Here is a 13,882-nt window from a genome sequence, read left to right on the forward strand (position 1 = left end):
AGAATAATTACACAGAAGCATTTCCACTATCATTCTTTCCACACACTGTACATGAGTGGAATGGGAAGAAATCCTGCTAATTGGGACAATGGAACATGCCCTCTGCTATGCGCTTCACACTGATTTGCAGAGTATCGATGTAGATGCAAATGAATTCAGTACTAAGCTGCACAGCAATCTCATCTTTCCATTTCTAAATCTCAATCATGTTGTTTTCTGATCTAGGTACAGAAATTAAAGCTAGTAGTATAAAGTATGCAGTAGCTATTTAATATAACAGTGGAAGCAGTAGATTTTTGAAGGTGTGGCAGTGTTCTTAATTTTACGATGTTAAACACAACTGAAGTATATAAATAGTAATGTGTTGTTGTTGTTGTTGTCTTTTGTCCATGGACTGATTTGATCCAGCTCTCCATGCTAATCTATGCTGCACAAGCCTTTTCGTCTCTACATAACTGCTGCAGCCTACATCCATTGGGAAGCTGCTTACTGTATTCAAGCATTTGTTTCCTTCTGTAATTTTCAACCCCCACAATTCATTGATGCCTCAGAATGCCCTATCAACTGACCCCTTCTTTTAGTCAAGTTGTCACAAATTTCTTTTTCTTCATTTTAAGTTAGTACCTCCTCATTAATATTCAAACTACTCATTTAATTATCAACATTCTTCTGTAGCAACCACATATTGAAAGCTAGAGGAGACAGTGGCCATATGTGTGTGTATTTTGCTTGTGTGAATGTGTGCATGTTTTCAGTTTGTGAAGAAGGACTTTTTTGTTCGATAGCTTAAATGTTTAGCAGTCTCTTCATTGTGCCTGTCTGCAAATGAATGCCTCCTCCATTTTGTGAGATTCAATATCTTGTGTGTTATTTAAGGATATAGACTGGGCTTTGTCTTTTTGCTTATTTGATTCTCTGTTGCCTTTATAGCATAACGAGCCACGACCACCCCACGTGCTATTGTTGCACTCCTACTAATAATTTTTTTTCTATTCATTTTCCATTTCGAATCTAGTCCTCTAAGTAATGTATAGGAAATACATGCTCTAATCTTTCAAAACGTATGTCAGGTGATACATCATGCAAATTCATTAATCAGACTACAATTATTCATATGCTGATTACAACAGCACATTCAGTTTACCTAGAATGTATGTTAATTGAAAGTTATTAATATCTGAAAATTTTACTACAGTACAGCATATTGAACACACACATATACAACCAGAGACCTAAGGCTCCAGACTTAACAGGAACATGTTTTAATTCTCCTAAAACTAATTACCTTAAAAGATAATTAGTATTGATCTTCAGACACACCAAATTTTCTATTGCAGATTTTGCCATTGTACTCATTAGATTCCTCCTTTTATGACTATACTTTTGTCATCCTAATTTTTCTGGGCCAAATGACATTTCAGTAAGTAATAAGCCTCAAATTAAAAAGTTGCATCATTTTTATAATTTTAAATATGGCAGCTGTGATCATAAATAGTTAATTTTCAGCATATACACACAAAAGAGTTCCGTAACCTTTTACATTTTATCAACTCACTACATATTTTGTGAACCAAGTTATTGTTGAGCCATACAGTTCATCCAAATTAGTAAATTCTAACCTAGCAATTTTATAAACAAATATGTAATTTCCAAAATCCAAAATTTTTCTTACGCCATGTTATTAATACCCACCCACCCAAAAATTTTCAGTGTGTGCTCCAAAATCACACAAGCAATGTCTATGTGGAAGTCCTGGGTGATCTCATACATGACTGACATCTCCCTCAGTATCTGCCACTTGTATTCATATGATCAACATCTTTTTTGTATCTTAACTTGTACTATCTTTTATTAACTTCTTTGAGTCAATAATTTATTCTGGTCACACATTTTTGCTAACATGATAATCATCTATGTATTAGTGTTGTATACCCGGAAATCTGGCGTATTCAATGACTGTAATTGAAAGCAAGCTTCAGTATTAAACTGTGAGAATTAATTATTTGAAAGTTTACTGTAGATAATTTGCTCATGTCATACTGATTAATGGGATGCTGAAAGTGCCTGCCTGTGAAAAATGTTTTATGTAAGGGCTGAAAATATTCATCATGTTGCTATTTGTGACCATTCACTAAAGCATGTGGTGTAAGTTATTGGAAATATTTCCCATACAGCCATTTTTACAGAAATGTAATGAATGTTCTTTGATGAGAGACTGATGCAGAATAGAATTAACTGGTAGGCAACCTTTCAAATTCACTATTTCATGGCTTGAAGCTACCCAGTCGTATTCTGTTGTGGTCCTTACCACTGTTTCCATCAATTGTCACCTAATGCTCCCTTTGAAACTCTCAGCAGCCTTTGACACAAGCTCCTTAATTCTATAATTTCTTCAGTTTGCCCTCCAGTTCATAACCAATAAATTATGGTCAGAATTCATATCTGTCTCTGGAAATATCCTTTAAAACCTTGTTTTGAACTCATCTTAACATTATGTAATCTATCCTAAACTTACTGGTATCACCAGGTCTCTTCTGTGTACACAACCTTGTTTCACACTTTTTAAACCTCATGTTAGCAATTATTAAACTAAGTGCAAAATACTACCAGGTGGTTTCTTCTTTCATTCCTCTTCCCTAGTTCAAGTTCTCCTGCCAAGTTTCCTACCCATCTTCTTCCTATTATTGTATTCCAGTCCCTCATCACAATTAAATTTTTATTCTCATTACTATTCAATGATTACTTTTATCTCATCCTGCAGTTCTTTAATCTCTATATCATCTGTGGAGCTATCATAGCACCTTACTTGCATTCCTGTTTTCTTACTCGTTATTATATCTACTACTGCAATTCTCCTATTTGATTTTGCATTTATAACCTTGTAGCATCTGACCACAGATTCTACGCTTCCTACCTCAGCACTTCACTTAATTCCCAGTTTATCTAATTTCGACTTACCAATTTTTCTTTTCTAGTTGTTTAACATAGTTACTGGATAAGGGATCTAACATTCCAACCTGAAGAATGACAGTTTTTTTCCTCTTGATGACAATAGCTTCCTGAGTAGATCTGAATGGGGGACTATTTTGTCTACACAATATTTTACCCGAGAGGGTGCTATCAACATGAAGCCATATAGTAGAGATTCACATTGTTGAGAAATATGATGACTGTAGTTTCCCCTTGTTTTCAATCATTCACAGTACCAACATAGTAAGGCTATGTTGGTTAAGGGTACAACACCAGACCAGTCAATCATCCACACCAATACCCCGACAGCTATTGAAAAGGCTGCTGCTGCCTTGCTTCAGGATCCACATGTTTGTCTGACCTCTCCACAAATACCCCTCAAATGTAGTTATATCTATGGTTTGGCTATCTGTACTGCAGAGTCACATAAGCTGCCCTAACTCGGGAAGGTCCATGGTTTGTGACAGGTATCACAGTGTAGTAACTAACAGTCATTTGTCAAAGCGTTTTTGTACCTATTTCACTTTCTTAATGTGTTCCTTTACACATTCAACATTCATGACGATAAATACTGGTACTCCTTTATGATGAGATCTATAGGAAGTGATGATTAAATTAACGCAGAAAAAAATATTGAAATATTATGGAGAGAATTTGACAGTAGTCATAATTTTGAATAAACAGGATGTTTTACCTTTAGACTGAATTACTCCTTAAAACAATATAGTGAGATCTGAAATTAAATTGACTGAAAAATTAAATTTCACAAAAAATAATAAAGATGCTTGATTAATGTTCCACACAGTAAAAATTAGTTGGTTTCCTTACAATACTGAAGAAATATGTTGAAACTTAATACACAAACTTTATGCACTATGACAATACAATATGTACACAATTTTCACTTTGATGGTGGCAGTAGTAAGAGTTTTTACTTTAAAATCTTACCCTGTTTCGAAGTTTTTCACGCATGAATCTACGGAACGTATTCAGAACAACATTTACATATACAGGAGCATTGATGAAGTCAAGTCGCCGGATTCGTACTGGATAGCAGTCCTGAAATAGTCAAGCAATCTGATTTAATAAGATATTCTTATGAAAAGACATACAAATATTAAAATTGTACATAAAAGATTTAAATTTTTTACAAACACTTAATTTCCAGGGCTTTTTAGTGAGCTAACATAAACTTTACTGTTAATAATTACTTTGTCTCAAATGAAAGTCTTCGTATTGCAGAATAGATGATATTTTGATGCCAAACAGCAAGATGAGCAAGTAGGTGGACAAACAGATAAGTAAATGAGGGAGTATAATGAAGCTGAAAAGAAATGGTGAAATTCATGGAGAGAAAATTTATTTAAAGATTATGATGGTCCACAAACATAACATATTGGTCCAAATATAAGCCACACCCTTAAGTTTGAGGGGATAGGGAGGAGGAAGACAGAAATTCAGTGGAGAAAAATTTATCACTTTACCTATTTGAAAAAACCTGTTAACAATATGATCACCCTGAAATCACATTTTGAAATGCTGTAATGTAGATAAATTGCACAGAAACACCAGCCTTCAAACTACAGTATTACTGATGTCACTTAACTTCACTGTTGGCATTCGTTTGGGGGAAACAACAAAATCAGACAGTGATTGAGAATGCATACATTATTCTTTAGCCAACAGGTCAGCTTTGTCTTATTTACTCTTAGTTCTAGTTTCACAGTTCTTGGTTTACTTTTGTTGTTAAGCTCCCTGCTGGCTAATCAAGTGAATAATCTTGTCAACTTGATCTCCATTTCTGTATGTTTTTGGCTGAAACGATGGAAGCTGCCTGTAAATAGCTGATCTCAAAATTAAAAGATAAAGAACTGGCCTCGAGCAATGTACAGGAAACTTTACTTCATGTTGTGATATTAAAGGAACCCAGATAGAAGGACAGCTTTTGCACCTAGAAGAGGACCTACACAAGCAGATTAGGGATGTGTAAAATTGAGCTGCAGGATGTGACAACATGACTATATACCAATAAGTGTTGAATATGACAGTTTGCCCGCTGCACCTAATTTCATTTTGTCTCTGAAGTTGAAAACACAAATATTGAAGTTCCTTCTGGAGAAGCCTAGATTTGGTATTTACCCAAAGAGCATTACTAGCAATTATACAAAGTTTGCTGTGAAGGTTAACTGCTTGGATGCCCAAGCAGTCAAAATGGCATCACATGGATCTCCACTTGAAGGCTATTGTGTATGTAAATCATTGGATTAAACATTGCAACAAGTGTTTCAATTCAAGTAAATTGATGACAGAATTCCATCAGAATTATGCTGACATCTGAGGAAGCTATGTTAGGTGAAACACTACACTAACACAACTATCACTTTCAGTGGAAACAGTGATGGTGACATGTAGAAAGGGTGTGTTAACTCTGTGCTTGCAGTAGCAGACAAGGTGCACACTATAGTGGGCCAGGCGAGTACCTCGGCAGTGACATGGTATCTAGTGACATCCACATTGGAAAGACTGCAGCTATATGGCATGAACAACAGGTTTACATCAACGAGCAGCTTCGAAGTCGGATATACCAGATGGATGCAATTCAGAAGCAACTGTTGGCGCTAACCAATAAGCAGACATGCACAAGGAGAGATAAAGAAGAGGGGCATCCAGCCAGCCAGCAGAATCAAACAGACAGCTAGATGGTGCAAGGAGGACAAAATCACCAGGAGTGTTGGTGCTGCAGGCATTTAGGTGATCAGGCTATGAGATGCAGACCTTCCTGCTCATTCCCAGTAGGTGCAGCATATTACACAGTTCCAAAAGAGCACCAAAGTGTAAATGAAGGCGTTGCCCCTCCTTCTGTAGATACCTGCAGTGACAATCACAAGTAGCCAAAATCCAGCACACCAGATGATTCCCCACCTGGGGAACTTAAGCTGACTAGTTGCTGGTCTTTTCATTTGACATCACAATGGGTGACTTACATGTTGATAATGATGAAATTATGAGGAGGATTGCATTACACCCACTCCCAAAACGGAGAAAATCTCCAACTCAGCTGGGAATCGAACCTAGACCCACTGCACAGCAGTCAGACATGCTGACCACTCAGCAAAGGGGGATGGACCATTGGACCAGTTTTATGCAATAAAGTGGCCATGTCCAGCAAGTGTATCTGCTCACATTTTGCACCATTCTCATGTGAAAGACAGGAAGGCTGATCAGCACTACCTTATTGATTTGGGCTTGGATGGAAGTGCGCTGCCGTTCATACAAAGTACGACCACAGCGGCAGATGCAACTCTCCACCATACAGCAGCTAACAACTCACCCATGACAATGTATGATGAATGTGAAGCAACAGTGAACCTAGGCTTCAGTAGAAGTTCAAATTAGGGTTCACACTCGCAGATGTCAGTGAATCGATATTTGGTGCAGACTTCATACAAGACCAAGAATTGGAAATAAAGCTAAGTATTGCACAAATTAAGGTGGAAAGTGGTGCTAATAATGTCATTGCCTCAAACCAATAGTTTGATTAGTCCACAAGCTAGAAAAAAGACTGTTGGTCAATTAAAGAAAGTATTGCATACTATGATGAATGAGATTAAGATGACATACGGCCAACCAATCTGTCACCAACCACAGCATCCAACTGTTTCTCAGCAGCGAAAGTGAATTTTAATGAGATGTTACAAGCGGGCATCATGCAAGGCTCTGACGGCCCATGGACATCAGTGTTACTCCTAGTTACAATGAAAAATGGCACCTGGAAGCCACTGTCTAAATCCACAAACGATACTTGATTGATATCCCATTACTAACCTAAGGGATTTCATGAACATTTGAGCTGGAGCTACAGTCTTCAGCATTGTTGACTGCACAAACACTTATAACCATATGCCAGTTGCAGAAGACAGCATTCCCAAGACAGCTGTGATAATGCCTTTTGTTCTCTTTGAATACATATGTGTGATACTTGGTTAAAAGAATGCAGCACAGTCACAGAAGAGGTTTGTACATGAAGTAGTATGGGTCTTACAGCTGTGCTTTGCCTACTTCAACAATATTAATATTTTTAAAGACAGCCAAACTACATGAGGAATACCTTAAGGCAGTGTTCAACAGGATACATTAATATTGGTCTGGTGACCAATGAGGTAAAATGAGTTCTGTGTCAAAAACAGATGACTTTTCTTGATCACACAGTCTCAGCACACTGTATTTGTCCTCTCAAAAAGAAGGCAGAGGACATAAAGAACATTCGAAGCCTATGGATTACCAACAGTTAAGAAGATTCCTGGTGATCATCAACTTTTATGAACATCACCTGCCCAGAGCAGCAGAGATGCAAGGCATCACTGACAGACACACTGGCTGCATACCCTGCCACTGACACCCATAATGCAGCATGCCTTTGAAAATAAAATGGGGTAGTTTGCAACAAGAAATCCTCTTATCCCACCTGGACCATAATGTACCATTAGCAACAGTTGTGGATGCCAGCCAACAGGCTATCAGGGCAGCTCTCCATCAATGTGTTGAGGTTTTCTCCCAGAAGCTGATGGAGGCACAAAATAATGAGAGTGCATACGATCAAAAGCTGCTGGCCCTTTATAAATCTGTACTACACTTTCACTCTTGTACTGAAGCTAGACTATTCACAATATACACAGACCATAAGCCAATCACTTTCACTTTTCACAAGATCAATGAAGGTTGCACACCTTGGCAGTTCCATCAGCTAAAATTCAATGAGTAATCCATAACAGACCTATGATGCATAAGAAGGGCAGAAGATATAGCAGCTGATTTTTTTTTTTCTCTCTTGAGTTGGTGCATTTTCTTTTGCAATAAATTATGATCAACTTAGGGCAGCACTAGTTACAGACAAACAGGTGCAACAATATTTGCAAGATGGTTCATCAACTTTTTTTTAGCTCAACAAGTGTGGTTGCTAGACGCAAAGGACCTTTTTTAGTGTGGCATGTTAACAATGCAAAGCTGACAAACATGTACATAAGCCAATGGGATAATTTTCTAAAGCAACAAGTTGTTTCTCTCACTTTCACATAAACCTTGTCCATTCTCTCCATCATTAAATATTTACAGCTGTAGACAGATATACTCATTGGGCACAGGGAACACAAACCAGTCATATATCAGCAGAAATGACAGCAAGGGCCTTCTTATAATGTTGATTTCCTGTTTTGGCTGTCTGCCTTGTGCCAGCATAGATTGGTGGAGACAATCTGAGGGACAATGTTCCTCGGAAGTGTCTAGATTGTGCAGGTTCAAGCACAGTCATGTGCCAGGAACCATCCTGCAAGCAGTGGGATTGTAGAACATTGAAAGCAGTGCTTCTGCGTCATAACAACAGCTGGTCAGCCATGCTATCACTGGTTTTTCCAGGGCTTCTCACAGCCTTTAAACCAGACATTGGAACATGTACAACAGAAACTGTTTATGGAGATACATTTCACCTGTTGTCTTGAGTTTTTTTTCCTTCAGTGAAACTGATGAAAATGGAACCAGAGCTACCTTATATGATGCAACAGATCAATCTCCAAGTAACTAAGCTGCACCTTTCATCAGTGCCCCATCATGAAGCACAGAGAATGTTCATCAACAAGGCCCTTAAAACATGCTCACACATGATTTTAGGAACAGATGTGGTACGCTCACTACTGAAACCACCACACTCTGGACCTTTCAAGAAACACAAAGTGCAGATAATGCACAATGACAAATCTATGACGGTATGTGGGTGCAGGTATATCTGGCATATTTGCTACCTCCAGACATAACTGCACAACAAGAAGAGAGCTTGGATACTACATCAGTGACTTTGATTAAATTGGATACAGATACTGATCAGGCAACAGCAGCATCACCCTCAACTCAGCAAATGAGCCAGCAAGAAGTGCCGAAGAAGTCAGTAATCTATACAATGGTAGGTCAAAGGGGATGATGTAAATACACACATATCCCAGGAGCCCTGCTCTACCACAGGGGGCTTGAGGGGCGTCTGGAAAGTGTCAAAGTCAGACAGGGATTGAGAACACATATATTATTTTTTCACAGACTAGCCATGTTTGCCTCATTATTTTTTGAAATATTGTATATTCGATGAATTGCAAACTGTTTTAGCATCAGCTGTATGGGTGTAGCTATACTACCTATATGTGACATCAAAGTTTGTGCCAGACTGGGACTTGAGCCCAGATTTCCTGCTTATTGCAAGCGGTCACCTTAACCACTTAGGCTATGCATGCATGCTTCCCGAGCCAACTCAAACTTCCATACATTATACTGTTAACTTCCTTTTCATAGTCTGATTAGTCTATGGCATAAGCAAATAGACAGCATGACATGTGGAAGTTTGTTAACTTGAGTTTGTGTGTGTCTCTGTATATTTATGGCTGAAATGATGGAAGCAGCCTGTAGGTTCATTACAGGCAGTATTTTTGTCACTCTCTTCCCAAAGTATGTTATCATCACTACTATCCACAAAATTAGACACAAAGCACATCATGAACCCTTCAATGACAGAATCTAGAGATATTGGGGCACCAAGGAGAGAGACTCCACTCATGATTTTTTAAAAAATTGGCTGAGTGCATGACTCCATTCTAAAGGCCAGTTAGAGCAATAAATGTTTTGTTGATGGTGACACCAAGCACTTGCAGTTTTGAAGTCATGCCTCTGGGCATATGGATTAGGTCTGTCTTCATTACAGTGCCTTTATTCTTTACTTCAGGTATGGTATGAACTTTAAAGCCATCCAACATTAGCATGGCTTTTTTACTGAGCAGCACACTAGGTCTTTGATTCCTAACAGTAACTGGTCAGTTCATCATTAATTCTGTAATCATCTAGCTTTTATTTTGGCAGTGGACAATTATTCCTTAGGCATTTTTCATGTGGGTGAAGTTTTGTACATAGGAATAACAAAGGGGGCATATTTTGTCCCTCTACAGGAACTGCTAACATCACAGTATTTCTTTGTTTTAAATTTCCAGTTGTTCTTAATGAGATACTTTTTACACTTTTATAGTTCACTGTCAAATTGCTTTTCATGTTCCAAAATATGGACATTGTGTACGCATTACTGATCTGGTCCAGAGTGTAAGACAGCCATGGCCACATTGGCTTACGTGCCTCACTACATTGACAAGTTTCTCGATAAAATCTTGTTGCAATCTATGTGCCAGTGAAGTACTTAGTCAAAGAGAGAAGTTACTTTATGCATAAACCTGGGGCATTAACCAGTACTCCCACAGAAATCTATCTGTGCTATGTTTAAGGTCTTCACAATTTCCAGTTCTTTAACTGGATTATTTGTTGAAAAATAAGTATCTCATCTTTCCTGTTATATTGTACAAAGAAAAGACCCCTAATTTCAAGTTAAGAACATTTCCTAGCTTTTGACCTTCTGCAGGGTTTACTTGATGAAACAACTGTTTGTGGTTTGTTCTCTACTGTGAACCAACAATGCACATTCGAGTCGTCTAATCCACACTTTGTGTTGAGTTTTTTTATTAAATGTACACTACTCTTCACATAACGGATAACATTGTGTTTGAAATTTATGTCATAACTGCATCAAATTCTGAGTTCATGATGATTTTTTATTGATGTTATTACTCAATGGTGAAGAAAAAATTTTACTCTTTAGTTAGAGGAAAACTGCACTGCCCTGTCGTGTAAAATAATGGAAGTGGGAGCTGGATGGCAGTCACTAGCTAAATGAAACTTCAAACATCAGGGATGACTACATTGTCATATTCTATACAACTACTGACCCCCAACAACTAACAATATTGTTGCTCCATTTCCAGCTAAGAAACAACCACTACAGCTGAAGTTTCTATTATGTAAAATAAATTGGTATTTGTAGGGTCCTAAAGATAAACTGAAACCTAATTTTTTGGTAGAAAATTTTAAGGAAAAAGCATGGTTTATAAATGCCAATATGGTGTATTGAATGCAAGGCTTTAAATGTACATGCCAAAGGGCAGATGTCAGCTGTTTTGTACCACCTAGATCAAACTGATTAGTAGAAATGGGGTGTTGCATTGTAGATGACTTAAAAAATAATCACAGCTGCATTTAGTGAGGGGCAGAAGCAGGAACAAGTTTAATACTAATTAAACTGCATGTCTCTGTTCTAAAATATAAAGTTAATACCAGTTGCTAATATATAGTCTGAGTCTTATGTGGTGCTGTGGAGTAAAAAACCATTGACTGCTGGGGCTGGCATGTTGTTCCACTCATGTAGATATGATAGCAGCATCTGGGTGCTCCCTGAGAGGACTGCAGTGACATATGGCACAGGGAGAAAAGAGTTGGGAACCCTAGCAGTTACAGCCTATGACAAGACAAAATGACACTAGTTGGTGCAAGAGGCCAGCACCATTTCTGAAACTGTTGCTATAGCCTCCCTGCAGCATCTGCTTAGTCTCCAAATACTCCCTCATGGTCATGTAAAGTGTGTACCTGTGATCTTGGTTAAAATTGTCACAGTTTATTCTAATTTCTGACATCTCCTTTATGATGGGAGTCCAAATATGATGACACATGAGTGGCCTGCTTTGGTAGGTTCCAGACTTTGCTATCATGCCTGCATAAGTGAACACTACGCTATAATAATACTCATAAGATAAAAACAGTGAGAGTTTAAGATATGAAGAATAAAATTAAAAGCCTCCTTTTCTTAATCATATCTTTTCATTCATTTTATAAGAGGAAACATTAAAACATTATGAATCACTTGGGGGAAAACATAGCAAAATCTAGAAGTTTCAGATGGAATAATCTGAAAAATTACATCCTAGTAGAAATACTTTAATCAATGCCCTGTCTCTTGCATCTTTTCTTATATTCATACCTCATTTGTGGACTTCAGTATCTACTTAACATTACAAAATGAAATTAGGACATAAGTCTTCCTTATTTAACAGGTGCAACTTGTGTCACAGCGATCTCATCTATACAAATACTGTATAGACTCATAAATAAATCATTCTTCAAGAGCATCTCTATGTCAGACATATTTCACAAAAACAATATTATGAGAAGGAAAGTTGCTACTCATCATATAGTGGAGATGCCGAGTCGCAGGTAGGCACAACAAAAAGACTCTCACAATTATGGCTTTCGGCCATTAAGACCTTCGCCAACAATAGACTCACACACGCACATGCACACACACTCACGCAAACGTAACTCACACTGCCAGTGTGGTTTCAGTTGCCTGAGCTGCAGTCGTGTGTGTGAGTTGTGTTTGCATGAGTGTGTGTGCGTCTGTTGTTGACAAAGGCCTTAATGTCCGAAAACTATAATTGTGAGAGTCTTTTTGTTGTGCCTATCTGGGACTCAGCATCTCCACTATATGGTGAGTAGCAACTTTCCTTCTCGTAATACTGTTACATTCCATCCAGAATTTTCCACTGTTTGATATTTCACAAGAATCAGTATATAATGAAACTAACAGAATTAATGTAGTTAAATTTGACATTCCAGTGTCCAATTATAGATTCTCATTTTATTTATTTTATGTAGACATGAATTCTGGAAAGGAAGCAAGGAAGATTAACGTTTAATACCTACCAATGATAAAGTTACTGGAGATAGCACAAGCTAGCACTGGAAAAGAATGGGGAAGCAAACTAGTCGTGACCGTTTCAAAGGAACCACCCTGGTAGGAATTTTAAGAGATTTGGGTAAATAAACAAAAACTTTAATCTGAATACATGAATCGGTGTGTGAGTCATCAACGCTCTGAGTGTGAGTCCAGTGGCTTACTTCATCCACTGTGTATTCTGAAGTCACCGTATTTTGTGAACATTGTAACACGTGCTGCACATGTTCCAGTATTTAGTGGCATTTTATAGCAACTAGTAACGTGTAATTTTTATTCAAGCTAACACACTTTGCATAAGAATCACGCACAGAACACAATTAAGTCTACAGTAAAAGCAACAAAGATTACTAACCTGCCATGCATGAACAGCATTTCGTATGATCTTTATAGTTAGTTGTCTGGCATGGCCAACACCAATTCCAGCTAGATCTATGATGGCAATAACACCATACACAGAAATGCTCTCATCCATCTCTAAAGCACGGTCAAGAACCATCATCCCTGTCTTGAACACATCATCCTGGCGATGCTTTGCTGGGTTGTGAACTGCAGCACGAATGATTACCACAGTGTTGTGATGCTCATTATGCTTTCTCAGTGGTAGGAAAACACTGCAAAAGATATTAGAATATAATTTTGTGACAGTTTATTAGAAATGTGAGTGGAAATGTAGTATACTACATTTTAAACATTATTTCTTAATTTAACAAAGGACTGCCACATCGATTACATCATTTCTGTCAATACATTCTCTGTATTCCTACTACCTGGTAGGTATTGAAAGTTCCTCTTTTTCAGTAGACCATACAATGTTTCTCTTTTCTATGGAGAGAGATATAAAGGTTTTGTCAAAAAAATTTTGAAAATAAATTCTTAGTTGCAAGTGTCACAAATGTTTATGTTTAGGCCGACATCCTATAGCTATTGTGGACTGCCATAACAGGAAGATAACTGAGATGCTCGATGAAACAACACACATGGTGGAAAGGTACTCCAATATACACTTAGTGTGTTTGCTAGAGGCTTACTCAGGATTTAAAGGTAGCTTTGTTGCTGATTCTTGAATTCTTCCAGGTGAAATTTAGTACTCATGGTAACATCAACATCAATTTCCAACTAGGTTCTAAGGTCATTCTTAATTCCTTTTAATGAGTAGCTAAAAAGCTGAAGATCAGGACAGTTCCATTTTTTAGATGCCTACATCACAAGCTAACTTGAGCAGAAGAAAGAAAAAGTATTTGCACGTGAATTGGGTGTAGTAGTAGG

At 37.7% G+C, this 13,882-nt stretch overlaps 1 protein-coding gene across 1 annotated transcript in view; it reads right to left on the reverse strand.

Annotated features, from left to right (window-relative positions):
* Positions 1-13,882, reverse strand: part of LOC124606690 (retinol-binding protein pinta) — a 56,534-nt gene that overhangs the window by 24,790 nt on the left and 17,862 nt on the right. The window contains exons 4-5 of the mRNA XM_047138717.1: positions 12,969-13,227; positions 3,919-4,029 (exon numbers count right to left, since the gene is read on the reverse strand). Coding sequence (XP_046994673.1) covers positions 3,919-4,029; positions 12,969-13,227 — 370 coding nt within the window. The remainder of the gene's footprint in view (positions 1-3,918; positions 4,030-12,968; positions 13,228-13,882) is intronic.

Source organism: Schistocerca americana, chromosome 1, assembly GCF_021461395.2.
Source record: "Schistocerca americana isolate TAMUIC-IGC-003095 chromosome 1, iqSchAmer2.1, whole genome shotgun sequence".
Classification (NCBI taxonomy): Eukaryota; Metazoa; Arthropoda; class Insecta; order Orthoptera; family Acrididae; genus Schistocerca; species Schistocerca americana.